The sequence below is a fragment of the Tachysurus fulvidraco genome, chromosome 8 (genome assembly GCF_022655615.1).
Source record: "Tachysurus fulvidraco isolate hzauxx_2018 chromosome 8, HZAU_PFXX_2.0, whole genome shotgun sequence".
Taxonomy (NCBI): Eukaryota; Metazoa; Chordata; class Actinopteri; order Siluriformes; family Bagridae; genus Tachysurus; species Tachysurus fulvidraco.
The window spans coordinates 3,842,604-3,861,157 of record NC_062525.1 but is presented as its reverse complement, the minus strand read 5'-3'; the positions used below and the strand labels follow the sequence as shown (position 1 = coordinate 3,861,157).

At 39.2% G+C, this 18,554-nt stretch overlaps 1 protein-coding gene across 3 annotated transcripts in view; it reads right to left on the bottom strand.

Moving 5' to 3' along the window:
• Positions 1-4,650, bottom strand: part of ormdl3 (ORMDL sphingolipid biosynthesis regulator 3) — a 109,240-nt gene extending 104,590 nt beyond the window's left edge. For all 3 annotated transcript variants that reach the window (XM_047817577.1, XM_047817575.1, XM_047817576.1), the window contains exons 1-3: positions 4,310-4,650; positions 3,268-3,461; positions 2,212-2,363 (exon numbers count right to left, since the gene is read on the bottom strand). In XM_047817577.1, coding sequence (XP_047673533.1) covers positions 2,212-2,363; positions 3,268-3,441 — 326 coding nt within the window. In that variant the 5' untranslated portion in view covers positions 3,442-3,461; positions 4,310-4,650. The remainder of the gene's footprint in view (positions 1-2,211; positions 2,364-3,267; positions 3,462-4,309) is intronic.
• Positions 4,651-18,554: the final 13,904 nt, after the last annotated feature.

The window sequence follows — 18,554 nt, the reverse complement described above, 5'->3', positions numbered from 1 at the left end:
CGCATAGATTCACAAATATCCAGTCAACTATCTATGATTTTTTGCAGTGTAGAGTTTAACAATTCTAAAATTGCTTTGGAGTTAATATAACTTCAGTAAACGTTTACGTGTTCATCGCCGGTCGTCTGTAAAAGACCCTGAAGGAATCGTGAATATAAAGAAATCTATCCACTACTTCCTTTTAGAAGATTCCAATAAACCAGACATAAGCAGTAAAATGTTGTTTATTACGACTTGAAATTTGTACAAATGTTTAGAATTAGGTTTAATTGGACAAAGATAAACTAAAATACTTTTGCTTGTGAAAGTGAAGGCACACGAGGCGAGGTAATAAAGTGAGGCAGGAGACAGGAACACAATAAACACAGTCCTGTTGGAGCTCAGGCTTAGATCGAAGATAGACTGAGAACTTATTAAACGCTTGACCTGATTCGCTGCTGCACCACAACTCGAACAATATCCTGATAAACAAAATGTTACATCTGGAGTATATGCACCAGGTTTCTATTCCAACACAAGAATGGAGGATGGGGATGGAGGATGAGGAAGGAAGATGGAGGATGAGGATGGTGCATGAGGATGGAGAATAGAAGATGGGGAAGGAGGAGGGAGGATGGAAGAGCTTACATACAAATGAGATGCATGCAAGTCGCTCCTGATAAGGATGTCTGCTAAATGCTATAAGATGGAGGATAAGGATGGAGGATGAAGATAGGAATGGAGTAGAGAATAGAAACTGGAGGATGGGGATGGATAATGGAAATCGAGCTTGAGAGTGGAAGATGAAAGATGAGGATGGAGAATGAGGACGGGAGGATGGAGGAGGGAGGAAAAGGATGTTGCATAAGAGTGGAGGAGGGAGGATGAGGATGGAGAATGAGGATGGAGGATGATGGAGAATGAGGAAGGAAGATGGAGGATGGAAGATGGAGAATGAGGAAGGAAGATGGAAGATGGAGGATGGAAGATGGAGGATGGAGGAGCTTACATACAAATGAGATGCATGTAAGTCGCTCCGGATAAGGATGTCTGCTAAATGCTATAAGATGGAGAATGAGGATAGAGGATGAGGATGGGAATAGAGAAGGGAGTGGAAACTGGAGGATGGGGATAATGTGAATCAAGGTTGAGGGTAAACGATGGAAGATGAGGATGGAGGATGAGGATGGAGGATGTGGATGTTTGAGAGAGGATGGAGGGTAAAGGAGGGAGGATGGAGAATGAGGATGGAGGATGGAAAATGAAGGATGTGGATGGGGATGTTTGAGAGAGGGTGGAGGGTAGAGGATGGAGGATGAAAAATGAAGGATGGAGGATCGCAGATGGAGGATGTGGATGGGGATGTTTGAGAGAGGATGGAGGGTAGAGGAGGGAGGATGAGGATGGAAGATGAAGGATGAAGGATGGAAATGAGGATGAAAGATGGAGGATTTGGATGGAGATATGGAGGATGAGGATGGAAAATGAAGATGGAAGACAAAAATGGAGGATACTGACATGAAACTCTTTACTGGTGTTAACATACAGTGTTTATCCTGTTGAGTAAAATCGGTTATTGCCATAAAATGAAAGTGTTTGGTCTTAAACCAGGTGACTGTGGCTTCTAATTCTACTGTATGCAGCAATACAGGAAGGTGGATGAGTGAAAGAGAAGAGCAGAGCCGCTGGTTGGGTCCTAAATAAGGCTGCACTCATCACAGGAAGCCTACATCAGCACTTCCACATTAACTGACGAGCTCACGTAGCAAAAGCAGCTTGAATAATCAGCATCACAGGACGGAGAGTACGTGCATGCTCAGAAAGCGAGGAGGAGAATAAAGGAAGAGGATCAGGGTTGAAAAAGCGAGGTGGAGGGTGGAGGATATGGACGGATGGAATAAATGAGGATCATAATGAGATGAGGTTGGAGGACAGTGATCACGCAGAATGATGGTGATCATGAGGACAGAGGACGATAGGAAAGGAGAGTGAGGTTGGACGACGGATGCACTATGAGGATGGAAGATAGAGCGATGAGAATGAGGAATGGAGAATGGAGATGATAGGATGGATATCCAAGGATGGAGAACGAGGATGAGGATAACGGTGCAAGATGATGGGAAAGAAGGAATAGGATATATGATGGAGAATGATGGAAAAAGGATGGACAAATGGATAAATTGATGAAGGGAGCGAGGATAGAGGTTGAGGATAGAGAAAATAGACACTCACAATATAATGGGTGTGATGGTGAGGAACTTGCGCGAGGCAGTAAACTGCACACCGTAATCCATCTGCTCCCAGTGAGTGAGGAGCCGAGCCTTGCCCTGGTCCGGGGTCTCGAACGGTGTCCCCTTTACTGTGTGTAGCAGAAGATACATGCACTGCATACACACACACACACACACACACACACACACACACACACACACACACACACACACACACACACACACACAATTACTGTATCTTTCACTTAGCCTTAAATATAGGTGGTTTATTCAGCACATATTTAAGCACTGAATCAGCAGAGATACTGCAGATCTACACCCCAAGTTCAGCTAACAAAAGAAATCCAGAAACGCAGAGTCAGTAAAAACAACTGCTGAACTTCGGCAGGTGGTCTTTAGAGCCTGCTGGTCTACTCCACGTGATCATCAGCTGTACAATTCATTAAAAAAAAAAACACACACACACACACACACACACACACACACACACACACCATTCGGGTGCTCACAGCGCCTTTGTGTGTCGAAGACAAAATTAAGACAAAAGTATTTTATTTTTTTATTCTTTTACTATTAAACAGAACAATTTTTGATCATATGTTTTTTTGTTTTACTGTTGATTTCATTTTCTCTTTTTTTCCTTTTCAAACTAACTAAATAAATAAATAAATAACAAATTCTTGACCCCTCACCCAGAGATAATGGAGCAAGCAGGGTGTTTAAAACCTTTGCACAAGATTGCAAAACTGTCGTGTTCATCCAGTTCCAGTTAGCTCACAAAACAGTTGCTACACAACCCACAAAACTACACAAATATATTGAAATGAAAGACAAATAATTTATAAATAATCATCAAGGTTCTATAACAGCCACAAAATGATGAAATTAAATATTCAAACCTAAATAAAAAAAATATTATTATTATTATGGATTAATAATTACTGTGTGTGCTCTGGGTAAATATGAACGTTCACATGGTAAACATAATGTTGAAACTCTGCACTGTGTTTGTTCATGTGTGTGCGTGTGTATGTGTGTGTGCGTGTGTGTGTCTCACCATGTTGTGGATGAGGTTAGTAAGCGTCCACACCACAGGCACACTGACGAACGGGATGCTGAGAAGGATGATGTGCAGGAGGCCGATGCCCAGTAGGTAGGACAGCCACATGCCCCGGCTGTTCATCACACGTGTATTAGGGTTCACCTCGCTGTGTGCCGTGCCCACGTTCATCGTGACAAAAGCAAGGACTTCTAGATGGAGGAAGGACACAGATGGTTACCGTCATTAACCGACAGCATAACAAACAGCATTTCTTTTTCATTCTAAGGAGGTGGATGTGTTCAGGATGAAAATAAACTGAATCTTTAAATCCATCAGTGCAGTTTTAGCAAATTTAAATGAACTGCTGTATGTAAGAGTCTGAGGTGAGAGTAATTGTAAGTTATTCTAAATAAGCTCCAGATATCACAAATGAAAACACAACAAATGAAATGTCGCAAGAGGCATCCAGAGCTTTACTGTATATTCTCAGTGGACCTGCAGATAAGGACACTGTGTTCAATCTCCACTGCAGTTCAGCACTAAAGTAAAAAGCCACCAGTTAAACCTAGGGGAAAGCGTGTGCTCCCGGATGTGTGAAATATTATCATGCATCTGACAATTCAATAATAATAATAATAATAATAATAAGTACATAAATAAGGAATATAAATTAATAAATAAATAAAGGAGAATAAATAGGAAACTCAATAGATAGATAGATAGATAGATAGATAGATAGATAGATAGATAGATAGATAGATAAAGATTAAATAAATAAATAAATAAATAAATAAATAAATAAATAAGGAATATAAACAAACAAACAAATAAATAAATAAATAAATGAAAATAAATAAATAAATAGGAAAATCAATCAATCAATAAATCAATAAATCAATAAAAGAAAAGAAGGCAACGTGCTTTAAAACTTTTTAAGACATGCATTGCTTTTTTTTACCCACTTCCTTGCTTGATACTTTAACTAACACATTACTGTTAAAATTGGAAACCTTCTTAAAAGTATGAAGTTCGGAATTAGAAATAAAGAAATACTTACGAACAGATCGGACTTCTGGAGATTAAAAATAAATAATCAGTGCATGAATTCAACTCATACTTTTACCCACACAAGAGTTTTCTAATGATATTTATTATTTGTTGATTCTTTTGGAGTCTCAGGTTCAGCTGCACGACTTCATCCTGACTCTACATGCGGTTTCCATGGCGACGCTTTCCTCTAACGACAGCGATAGTAAAGATGGATGGAGGGAGTTAATTGCGGAATTAAAAGAGGAGAAAACGTGTCACAGTGGCGTGAGTTCCTCTACTAGCAGCAGCTGACAACACGGCAACACTTCACAGCTGAGCGTCATCATTTCCTGGGCTCAGGGTTACGAAAAGAGGAATTTGATCTCAGGGTGGGAATAAAGCTCAATTCTAATTGGCTCAGAGCAGTCACGTTGACAAATCCTAGCCAATCAGCGAAGGAGGCGTCTGTTATTTGCTATTATCATATAACGCCTCCTGATTACGTCACACGAGCCGAGCGGGAAATGTAGTCTTATTTATTATGTAGTATATTAGAAATACGTTTACATTTTTTATTTTTTATTTTGTAGGAATTTAAAGTCCTGGAGACAGATTTTTAAAAATGTGTATGTTTAAAAAAATATATTTTGCTGTTAGTTTAAAAAAAAAACTTATGCGGTCTTTTTTTCAAAACAATTTTTTACTGTGTATTTTTTTATTTTTAATTTTTTCCCCCACGTTATAGACTTTTAATGCTCAAATATGAAAATCTGTATTTTTTTATTTTTTTTAGGATAACATATTTTTTATAACAAATAATCTCACCAAGCTGTGAAATTCTAAAGCTTGCTATTTCTAACATAGGTTTAAATAATAACATAGGTTTAAATAAATAATAAGTAATAGAAAAAAAGAAAATAAAAGACGTTACACGATTATTTCCAACAATGCTGCCACTGAACTTCCTTTCTCTGCTCTTCTCTGAGCCGTTTCCTTGGTAACCAGAACTGAAGACATTTTTGAAGAAAGAGAAATTGTTAAATAGAAAAAAAAAACTTGATGCACAGAGATGATAAAAGGACTTATAACATGGATATGTTAAAGGTGCAATTGATCATATTTAAAGTTGCTTATTTACTTGTACAAATATACTGCAATATCTGTAGAAAATGATAACAGTTAGTATAAACGGTGTAGGATGTGAATTGTGGCCGAGAAATCTCATAATGAAATCTTGTTTGTCTTATTGTGGCTTCCTCAAAGTCATTTATAGACACTGCCGGTCTCTGAACAACCCAGGGGGCAGAGCTTGGGGGAAATGGGTGTGAACTGTTCAAACATAGATTCCACTATATATATATCTATATCTATATATATATATATATATATATATATATATATATATATATATATATATATATATATATATATATATATATGTAGAGAGAGAGAGAGAGAGAGAGAGAGAGAGAGAGAGAGAGAGAGAGAGAGAGAGAGAGATCAGGACATCAAGCCCAACACATTTTGGAACAATAATAGCAATGCAGGCAATGATGAAACACCTGCCAGATAGATAGATAGATAGATAGATAGATAGATAGATAGATAGATAGATAGATAGATAGATAGATAGATAGATAGATAGAGATACAGAGTTAGACATGATAGATAGATAGATAGATAGATAGATAGATAGATAGATAGATAGATAGATAGATAGATAGATAGATAGATAGATAGATAGATAGATAGATAGAGTCAGACATGATAGATAGATAGATAGATAGATAGATAGATAGATAGATAGATAGATAGATAGATAGATAGATAGATAGATAGATAGAGATACAGAGTTAGACATGATAGATAGATAGATAGATAGATAGATAGATAGATAGATAGATAGATAGATAGATAGATAGATAGATAGATAGATAGATAGATAGAGATACAGAGTCAGACATGATAGATAGATAGATAGATAGATAGATAGATAGATAGATAGATAGATAGATAGATAGATAGATAGATAGAGTCAGACATGATAGATAGATAGATAGATAGATAGATAGATAGATAGATAGATAGATAGATAGATAGATAGATAGATAGATAGATAGATAGATAGATAGATAGAGATACAGAGTCAGACATGATAGATAGATAGATAGATAGATAGATAGATAGATAGATAGATAGATAGATAGATAGATAGATAGATAGATAGATAGATAGATAGATAGATAGATAGAGTCAGACATGATAGATAGATAGATAGATAGATAGATAGATAGATAGATAGATAGATAGATAGATAGATAGATAGATAGATAGATAGATAGATAGATAGATAGATAGAAGTCTTTAACTAAATGGCACAATGTAGATACAGATCTTTCATGTGATCATCTGTTTTTAGATGACTGTTAAGTCTATGTATTCAGTAGCAGGGTCCTGTTCTGTTGTGTCAACTTCACATGTCTGTTAAAATAGAAATATGAGTCAGAGTTCAGCTTCTCTTACTGATAATAAAGCTCTAATAATAAGCATGCAAGAGTTTCACTCTTTGTTGTTGAGTGCTGAAATAAGTATAAATGAGTTTCTTCCACACAGATTCCTCTATCAGCCCTTTATTTTTATAATTATAAAAAAGTCTTTTCTTTTCTTATATGTTGCAATATGTCGCTCTTCAACCTTCGCCTTAACACAATTAAAATGATTAATTTAATTTAATTTAAGTCCAAGTGTTACTGTATTTGTTACATTAGAAATAATAGCTGTATTAGAATAAGCAATTTATTGTCCTTTTTATTATTTTTTTTAAATATATTTATATTTAGTGAAGTGACATACGGCTAAGTACGGTGACCTCTGAATTCGTTCTATTTAACCGCAAAGTGCACACACACACACCGTGAACACACACACACCGTGAACACACACACACCGTGATCACACACACACACCGTGAACACACACACACCGTGAACACACACACACCGTGAACACACACACCGTGAACACACACACCGTGAACACACACACACCGTGAACACACACACACCGTGAACACACACACACCGTGAACACACACCCGGAGCAGTGGGCAGCCATTTATGCTGCAGCGCCCGGGGAGCAGTTGGGGGGGGGATTCGGTGCCTTGCTCAAGGGCACCTCAGTCATGGCCGGCCCGAGACTCGAGTCCACAACCTTCAGGTTACAAGTCAGACTCTCTAACCATTAGGCCAAAACTGCTTAGTGTTATAGAATATCCAGGAAACACACTAGCACTTAGCCAAGTTAGTTGTTACTGCTTTTTCTCATTAAAAAAAGCTGCTTGTTATTGACAAAGTGTAAAGTTGCTCATGAAGATGGTGAAAAAGTTGCATCTTCGCCTAGGACTATTATAAAGCACTCACACCAGAGGCTCCGTCTCTAAGTGATAAATCCCTAAATTTCTCCTGTCAGAAAAAAAACGTAATAAATTAATTAAAAAATAATTTTTAAAATATGAATATTATTTTGATATTTTTTCTATTTAATAAAAATATTAATATTAATTTAATCAATTTTACTGTTTAATGAAAACCAATAATTATGTATTTCTTAAAGGCAGGGTCTCCAATTTTTGAGAAATGCTTCAGAAAACTGAGTCGGGCCGATAATAAACAAAAATCAAAGCAAACGTGTGGCCAATGAGCAGAAAGGGGCGGGGCTTGTCAATATGGACGGAGAGAGTGTTCGGTGCACGTGTGTGACATTAGCAGAAAGCGCTTTTAACATTGACATGGAGGATAAAAACAAAGAAAGAAAGAAAGAAAGACTTACGATAAGGCAAGAAGTAGGACGTGTTAATATAGGATCAGCTTTCCAGCGCTGGAGAGAACTGAAGGAGCAGGAAGTCGGCTATTCACAGGTTGGAGTTTCCCGAGTCAATAACTCCTGAGCTAAACGCTGTTACTACACAAATAACACCTCTTTTCTATCGTAGTAATGTAGAGAGGCAGCTACAACCGTGTTTTGTGTAGTAACAGCGTTTAGCTCAGGAGTTATCGACTCGGGAAACTCCGACCTGTGAATATGTGGCCGACTTTACTTAAGACGCCGAGGCGCTTTTTTCCTTCTCGATAGGTGAGTAACGTTGGTTTTGCTTTGTTACACAGAACTAATATATGCCTTTGTCCTTTACATCATTATGCTTGTGTGGCATTTTTGCTTGTTTGTTTATCTACAATCGTATTGTTCTTCCCTTCAGCTATGATAAAGACACATTTCTTTCTGTTAGTCGCCTGGGTTACGTATGTATGTGTGGGCGGAGCTATCGATACAGGGGTGGGACCCGTTTTTGTTAGGGGCGTGTTTGTTTTGGTGATTTCAAATGTCAACATTGGCTTTCAAAAATCGGAGATCCCACCTTTAATAAATAAATATTTTAATTTTCATTTACAATCGATTTATTGCTAACATTAGATTATTTTAAGCGTCCATAGCACAAGATCCTTTAAACGAGCTGTTGCTATAAAAACGATTATAAGCAGTCGTTATAAAAAAGAATCGACACATTCTGACCAATCAGAATCGAGAATTCGTCAATGTGTGTGATGGCTGTAAATGGCCAGCAGATGTCGCTATCACCACAGCAAGTGTGGCTGTTTATTTAATGAAGGACTCGTAATGAAAAACTTAAACAGCTCAGGGATGAAAAGGAAAAGAGGTTACATCAGATTGGGATTAATACTGAGCACTTATATATCCCAACACTCACGTGAGATTTACACGTGTGAGTGTCTACATTTCCAGCACTTGGCAGACACCCTTATCCTGAGCGACTAACATTATCTTATATATATATATATATATATATATATATATATATATATATATATATATATATACAACTGAGCAATTGAGGGTTAAGGGCCTTGCTCAGGAGATTCAAACTCACTACCTTCTGATTCGTAGCACAACACCTGGGGCAAGTCGTGGCCTAATGGTTAGACAGTCTGATTCGTAATCCTAAGTTTGTGGGTCAGTGTCTCGGGCCGACCACGACTGAGGTGCCCTTGAGCACCGAAAACCCCAACTGCTCCCCGGGCGCCGCAGCATAAATGGCTGCCCACTGCTCCGGGTGTGTGTTCACGGTGTGTGTGTGCACTTTGGATGGGTCAAATGCAGAGAACGAATTCTGAGTATGGGTCACCGTACTTAGCTGTATGTCACTTCACTCACTCACTCACTCACTCACTCACTCACTCACTCACTCACTCACTCACTCACTCACTCACTCACCTTAACCTCTAGGCTACCACACGTGTGTTCAGACGCTTCAGGTTATGTGACACTTGTAGTGCATGTTAATTTTATATAATAATTTTGTTTGTTTTATGCATGTGGTAATAATTAATAATAATCATAAATAATAATTTTAAACACAGGGGGGCACGGTGGCTTAGTGGGTAGCACGTTCGCCTCACACCTCCAGGGTCGGGGTTCGATTCCCGCCTCCGCCTTGTGTGTGTGGAGTTTGCATGTTCTCCCCGTGCCTCGGGGGTTTCCTCCCCTGGTCCAAAGACATGCATGGTAGGTTAATTGGCATCTCTGGAAAATTGTCCGTAGTGTGTGAATGCGTGAGTGAATGAGAGTGTGTGTGTGTGCGCCCTGTGATGGGTTGGCACTCCGTCCAGGGTGTATCCTGCCTTGATGCCCGATGACGCCTGAGATAGGCACAGGCTCCCCATGACCCGAGAAGTTCGGATAAAGCGGTAGAAGATGAATGAATGAATGAATTTTAAACACAGTAAACTCCATCTTCGAGTAGTATTATTATATTACTCATTATAATACCATGTGAAAAACTTCATAGAGGTAATTAATGACTAAAACTATTAATAGTCTCATTAACACTCTGGTCTTGTCCGGCTTGTCATTATTTTCGTACAAACGTACCCATAGAAACACAATATTTTTATATATTCTGATGTTGTATTTGAAGATATAGCTGAAGGGATGTTCCTAATGTCGTTTTATCGCATTTGTCTTGCAGAGATGAGCGGAGGAAACGGAAGCTGGAAGCTTTTAACCGCAAACCTTAAGCTAGTTAGCTGACTTAGCTAATATTCGTGTCGGAGGTGTTCTATTTTGGCAAACTGGACTTCTGCTAAATGAATTACTGAGAAAATGGCAATGATTTTGTGGCTTCATGTCATGTGACAGTGTGAGCCAATGTGTGTACTAGCGGCTAGCTTGCTAGCTGTATAAGTCAGCTAGCTGAAGTTGCTGATATTCGTGGTCATAATTTGCTAGTTTTTCTCCTGCTAAAATACATTATGATATGTATTATGTTATATGTTCGGAAGTTAGTTTGCTAGTCATGACAAATGCTAACTACTGTACAAGCAAATATGTTAGTTAGATAGATAGATAGATAGATAGATAGATAGATAGATAGATAGATAGATAGATAGATAGATAGATAGATAGATAGATAGATAGATAGATAGATAGATAGATAGATAGATATCAAGGTGAGCTAATGTTAGTTATATAAAGTTGACAGACTCTGTTGTTGTTGTTGTTGTTAAAGATAAAGTCGTAAAGATGTTTCTCCCTCATTTTTTTATTCTGTACTACAAACGAATGTTAACTAGACAACTTAAATAGTAACAAGTCAAGTCCACGAACAGTCTGTGACCGAGAAACGCTGGATAGAGTCCAGCATCCTGAGCCGAACAAGTGTGACGGCTTTCCGCGCAATTTCCTTTCCTTGACTAGACCCTGAAACAATAAGCTAAGCACAGCGACGTGCCGCTTTCACACCTTAATTTTAGATCAGAATTGTCCTGTGACATCCTCTCCATATATCCTCTTTACTAGTTCTCACTAAGGTGTGTAGTGTGCTGGGAGGAGATGAGAGAAGGAGAGGAGCGAAGGAGGAGAGGAGCGAAGGACTTTGTGACCCAGGTCCTGTCTGATGATAGCCCCGCTGGAAAAGGCTGAAGCCCCGAGACTCCATTGTTGTACGACGGAGGAAGCTGAGGATTAGGACACCAAAGAATTTCAATAAAAGAAGTGTCTGTTAGGAGGCTGAGGGTGTTGGGGACGACTGTGGGGCCTGGGGCATTGTCCCGGAGGGTGGCTGAGAGCGAAAGGAGCAGGGGAGCAGCACGGGCATTGTGCTTTGGGGAGGGTGGAAAGGTGGGGGGGGGGTATTTCTAAAGGTGGTTATTAGGAGCAAGATGGCGAGGGGGTGGCTGTTGACTCTACATCTTGTGTGAACAAAGTCTCTGGTACGTAATACCCCCGACCTCTCTCTCTCTCTCTCTCTCTCTCTCTCTCTCTCTCTCTCTCTCTCTCTCTCTCTCTCTGCTTTTTTACAAGGGTCATGAATACCGGGGCCGGCCCTACGGAGAGACCCGCCAAGCCGGGACCTGCTTGAAAGCTTATTGTCCGGCTTAAGTGAGGTTTAATTAAGCGAGCTGTGTGTCCTGAGAGGAGAGCAGCGGCCTGAAGAGCCCAGAGCCTGTGGAGATGCTGCGCTCCCCAATGGAAGGCTTGGTGCTGAGCATTGAGCTATTGAAGGAGAAAGTGTTTGCTGCTCTAATGAAAAAGGTTTGTTTGGGGGTCCAAGTGAAGGGAGGAGGAGGAGGAGGAGGAGGAGGGACTTGTCTGGGTTTTTTGTCCCTGGCTTACAAAGTACAGACAAAAGCAGTGATATTATACAAATGCCCCCATTTCCAGGACATGTTGCTCCGAATGCTTTTTTGCAGCCTAAAGGAAGGCGTGCTAGCTAATTTAACTCATTTAGGCACTCTGAATTAACACCACACAAAAAGTTGCTTTGTCTGCAGATAGACTTCAGTACTTAGTATGAGAGCTAATTATTGACCAAAACAATAAATATATAAATGACAGTCGGAAACGTAGAAATAGAAACCAGATCATTAGACCAAACACACAATTTAGAAAAGATTAGATATTTATTTATTTATATATTTATGTACAGGTCAAAGCTGAGATGCGGAAATGAAGGCTGTACGTTTTCCAGAAAATTTATCTTCATATTTAACAATATCAGAAATTTTATTGCATATTAACATGAGTTTTTTTATTATGAATTTCAAATATATACATTTATTTATTTATTTATTTATTTATTTATTTATTTATTTATTTATTTATTTATTTATTTATTTATTTATTAAAATCTTTTCAATATTAACTGGTATTCTTTATACGCTTATTTGACCAGGTATTAGATAATATTTGTACAATATTAGGTCCTTTTTTTTACACAATATACAAATATATGCTCCTGTGTTTACAGGAAAATTAAAAGATATTAATGGACAAATAAAGTTAAATGCAAGGGCTTTCATTTGGAATTAAAATAATGGCGTTTTTTTTGTTTGTTTGTTTGTTTGTTTTTAAAGGGTTTTTTTGTTATATTTTGCACAAATATTTTTATTTGGATTTCCATATTTATTTATTTATTTATTTATTTATTTATTTATTTATTTATTTATTTATTTAATAAAGAAAAATAAGTATTTTCTGTAGAGTATTTTTTTTTACTCATATCTCAAAAGAATTTAATATTTACATTGATTCATAAATATTGACTCACTATCCATTTTATCATATTTTTTGGAAATTATTATTATTATTATTATTATTATTAAATAATTAAAATTATTTAAGATGAAAAATGTTTACAACTTTAACACACTACATAAATGAGCGAAAGATCAGAATCATTTTAAGATTAGATCAAAATTTCTTAAGCGGTTTATCAGATCATAAAGGTTCATCATTTCTAACGTGTAAAATCCACAAGACATCATAATCCAGATGCAGGTTTCTTTAAGTTTAGTCACATTGGGAGTAACAAAGTTCAGTAACCAATCATAATTCATTATGGTTTAATTGTTAATTATATTAGCTTGCAAAATGTCTTGTAGGCTTAAAAAAAGTTTTGTAAGATTAAGGCTAAAATTAAGCCTTAAGAAAAGACATCTTCATGCCTCTATCATATGTCTAAGGTCAATCAACAAACCTGACATAATTTATTCGAACATCCAAATGTTTCTCTCATCACTGGTGGTCCTTTCTGTAGATGGATACGGTATAAGAGTGTGGACCTCTGGTCAGTATCTGTGTACAGAAATACGTCGGCTATATGTTGATAGACCTAATAAAATGGCCAATAAGCGTAAGTACGTATCTATTTATTCTGGCGGTGTATATAGTATATCAGAGGCTACTGATTCTAAAAGAGAGAGGTGGATTAAAGGTCCAGAGTATTAACATCACAGACTTCCCATACAACTCCAGGAACAAGCTGATTCATGGGATTTTCTTTATCCCAAATGTGGAAATAACAAATAATGAAATTCTTCGAGGAAAAAGAGGGTCAGAGGAAGAGGAGGGGAGTGGGATAAATACAAAAGACTGAGAGATTGAGAGAATGAAAGAGAGAAAAGCCATGTGTGAGGAGAGGGCGGGTCGGGCGGGTTAAGAAACTTTCTCGCTGTAGTGCAGTGTGTGGATGCCCTACTAATCCAGGTTTTATTGGTTGCCTGTGTCCGGTCACACTGTCCGGATTGAGTGTGTGTGTGAGGGGCTTTGGGAGGGAGGCTCTAGACATGTCACTCATTGTGGCTGAGCTGATGGGGCTCCTGAGAGAGAGACAGAGAGGCCTGAGAAAGAGCTGGACCTGGTTACGGCCTTCCTCGGGTCGCCTTAGAAACCCGCACCACGGGGGTCCTCAGTGTGTCGCTGCCCTCCTGCATGCATGCAGATACCAAAACACACACACTCACTCACAGTGAGTCTGAGGTAACTCAAACGTTAGTGTAGATCTCCACAGGCATTACGTAACTCGTCTAACTCCATCATATATCAAGATAAAAAAAATAATAAATTATTCGAATGAGCACCGATAGTCAGAATTAATTATGGCGTGCTCCGATTGTCCAAGTCTCCACAAAGCAGTAACGGACGTGTTCACTCGTCGTGGCTACTAGACTTATCCAAACTCGTGGCTTTGTCATGTCGTGGGGGCTGGATGAGGGTGATGTATTACCCATCACCTAATAAAAAGCAGGAGTGTCCGCAAACACAGCTAAATGAGGGAGGATGAGGGACTCCTGACCTTCGGGTCAAAGATCCAGCCCCATCTCTTTATTCCCATTGACAGGCCCTGAGAGATCAGCTACTGCTCCTCATTTCCATGCCGTAGTGCCCACTCCCCTGCAATTCATTAAGCGCAATTGATATGAGAATCAACACTTCCTTCATGCTACAAAGGAATTTAGGCAGATCGAGACGAAAGACTTGAAGAAATTAATCTCAAGGGTTCTTGTCTCCGGCTGGGACTCGATTCTGCGTGTGTGATTCATTTATATACAGTTCATCAAGCTCATGCTCAGGCTCGCAGTCTTGAAAGGGGAAATGCGGATCTAACGTTGTGCTGACTGCAGTCCGTTCCCTTCCTCCGACAATTTGTTAAACTCGCTATCACATTCCCTCTACGCAAAAAGGACACCGGTCGTCACTGTAATGCTTGGCATGTGACCGAAGTGCCGAACTCTGTACATTCAACTGTACAGCACCATAATTACGGAACGTTTGTTTCGGACAGCCCTACAAACAGCCACGGGGGAGGGGGGGGGGGCTGTTTGTAGTCATCATCTCATCCAGTGTGGAGGAGGATCTCATCCAGAGGAAAGTAATATTCCACGCTACAGTGATTACAGCATAATCCATATAATAGAATCAAAGAGGTGCTCAGTAAATCATTAAATTTATTGCTAAGCTTTCGTTGCTAAGCAACATACCAGGCAAAGATGGAGGTACTATACAGCATGTACAAGTGTAGAAGTTTAAAACCTGCAGAATTAATTACAGAACTGATACGGTCACAGGGATGAGTACGGCCCAGCCATTCGGATTTGAGCACTTATTAACTTATTAACTCTGTATTGATGCTAGTTACACAGAGTGCTACGTCCTGTTTGGTCAGAAGGTATAGCATACTGAAAGGATTTTTATAATAACATCAGCTCTGCCCGTAATGATGTTACTTTATGGTTACCAAGGGAACTGGGTGGGAGACGTTTATTTCACATCCATGGAAGGAGTCTCCGATGTCAGAGCTTGTTCGTTTTTCACTAACATGAGCTTTTGTCTAATGAATGGAATTTAGAAGAGCTGAAAAGTGAGGGAACAAACTGCTTATAGCTATAAGCTTTAAACCGATTCACAGATGTTCATTCATTTCCTACCGCTTATCCGAACTTCTCGGGTCACGTGGAGCCTATCTCACGCGTCATTGGGCATCGAGGCAGGATACACCCTGGACAGAGTGCCAACCCATCACAGGGCACACACACACTCTCATTCTCTCACACACTCACACACTACGGACAATTTCCCAGAGATGCCAATCAACCTACCATGCATGTCTTTGGACCGGGGGAGGAAACCGGAGTACCCGGAGGAAACCCCCGAGGCACGGGGAGAACATGCAAACTCCACACACACAAGGTGGATGTGGGAATCGAACCCAGACCCTGGAGGTGTAAGGCGAACGTGCCAACCACTAAGCCACCGTGGCCCCCTGATCCACAGATGTCCGCAACAATAAATAAAGATATGAATGAATAAAATAGCCTTCTGCTAAAAGCAAATGTTTTCAAATTTCCATAAAGGAATCAAACACTTTTTGGAAATGTTTTAACTTCATAACAATATTTTTTTTTTGTTAAATATACCTAGGAATAGTTTTAATAATCATATTTTTGGCTTTATTCTAAGACCGGTATAAGAAATATTTGGTCAGTTTGACACTTTAAGATCTCCTCAGATGATCTCATGTTAACGCTACTTAAAGATCTCCGGTAGCTGCGTCTCTGCTTTTGTCCGATCTTAACTCATTGTCTGGTTAAGAAGAACCGGTACATCCATGGAACATCTCTGTGACGTTAAGCCTCGCCACCGAGACGCTCCGGGAGACGGGATTTTTGTGGTTTCTCTTGTACACTTTGATGCTTTAAGATTCTCAGGTTATCATGAAAGAGTAACGTTTCTCCTAACTCCAAAAAAAAAAAAAAAGACTAAAAAAACCTCCACGATCAAAAGGAAACCAGAAAAAAATGGTCTCACGAGGGCACGAAAGGGCAGTGTCCACCAACAGCCATGGCAGATCTGCGAATGGATGGCCCCCCATGGCAGAAGCTGAGCCACAGGCAGCTATAGTGCAGGACCTTTTGATGTGAAGAATAAAGGCTATAGGGAGAAGAATGTGGGGCACTGGGAAAGTGACCTCTAGACTGTGGTCAGAGCTTTCCCTCTCTCCTGATCCAACACACAGCACATCTCCCTGCTGAGAGAGTGAGTCTGAAATCCTCCGGCTCCCTGCTGGAGACTTAACCACAGAGAGTTAGTCTAAAGCCACAGAGTGGACCAGAGAAGAACAGCACAATGATCCAAACCTGGAAGCTTGGGATTTGCATTTAGGATATCACCTAAAGAAGATCTGTGTGCTTTCAGGATGTTTACGCTATCACAGCAGTGATAAGACTGCACTTCGCTGGCTTAATGAATTCAATCAGATCCTCATTCTTCTCGTCAGCATACACACAACGGTACATTCACGGGGAAAAGAAAAGTTCCCGAGCGGTTCTTCGGACAGTTAATGCTCTTAGTTTCTTCTTTCTGTTGTCGGATCTGGGATCGGATTGGCGAGGCAAATCAAAGGGTTATATTAATGCGCTCGTTCAAATACGTTCATGTTTCTATAGCAACAGATCGCTCACGGAGTGGAAGCGAACAGCAAACACTCGACGTGATCACAATCAAATTTATTTATTAACAAATAAAGCTTTTAACCGCTGACGTGGTAACAGTTTCTAGAAGAATATGGAAGAAGGCTTTGTAGGGTTGAACTTTCTTGAAAACGGACAAACTTGATAAATTTTTTTGTTTTGTTTGTTTCATATCACACGGTCTATCGGTTTTTGGATGAATTGTAAAAGATTTTCAAACACAATTCAGGGTTCGAATGAAAGAGGACTCAGAATGTCACCCTGAGGGATATCGTAAAAATATCTAGTAGGGAAAGTTAGCAGGCTAGTTTGGAAGATTACAAAATGTAAAAGCAACACGGTGTAAATAAAATATTAACCAAGATTCACATTTTGACATGATTACTGACTATTAATTATTTTACTCTTGGTATACTTTTTTTTTTTTTTGAAAGATTGTAGATCTTCATAATTAGCATGATTTTTAAAAAAAGGAAGAAGTTATTCTTGTTGTAGTTTTAAATTCTTAACCTTTCTATTATATTATTTCCCATTTGTGTCTCTGATGGATTAATTATAAAAGATTTTTAATTTCAAACACAATTCTGAGTTCAAATTAAAAAAGGACTGAGCATGTCACCCTGAGGGATGCCAGAACATCGAACTGGGAAGCCTTATGAATAATAAAGCCACATGTTATAGTTAAATATTAAGCTACATGTACTGATTTATTGAGCCCTAACAGAACCTTTCAGGACCAACTGAAGAAGCGTGTCATTTGTCTGCATAGTTGAAATATTTCAGGCTGTTATCTCTCCTGGGCCAGTTGTAAAATTTTCAGGAATATTTGAATGGGTTCAGAATGAAGAGATCTCAGCATGTTGCCCTGAGGGATGCCAAAGATTTCTGTCTGGTTTATATTAGCTCTTTTTGCTTACTTGTGAAAGAAAGCGCTCATCGTGTACCCGATGCTTCGATATTAAATAAAATTCACAGGATTTGATTCGAGGCACAAATGTTACAAATGAGTTTACATCAGTATATAACACAATCTAATAATGTCTTATGTTTCACAAACCTGTCATGCTCTTTGCATCCCTCCACCAACCCCAGGCCTCATTAAGGGGTTATAGATCTTCCTGTCTATAACAAGTGGAAACTACATTTTTTTCTCCCTTCTCGGCACTTAATGAGGACAAACTCGAGTCACAGACTTGTTTCACAATGTAACGCCGTCTTTTAAGTGCTGCGTCGTGCCGTCTGCGAGTCCGCCCACCCGAATGACAATAGCGTTTATGTAAAATGTGCTGCCTTTGGGCCACTGGGGCATATATCACCGCATGCCTGGCCCTGCCACCACCTTTTATTGCTTTATTGTGTTCCCTTTGTGTGTCTCGTCTTCATACGGGGTGCTGGTCGCCGAGTGGGTGTGGTGGGGTGGAGCGGGGTGGGGGGAGAGGGGGCAAAATT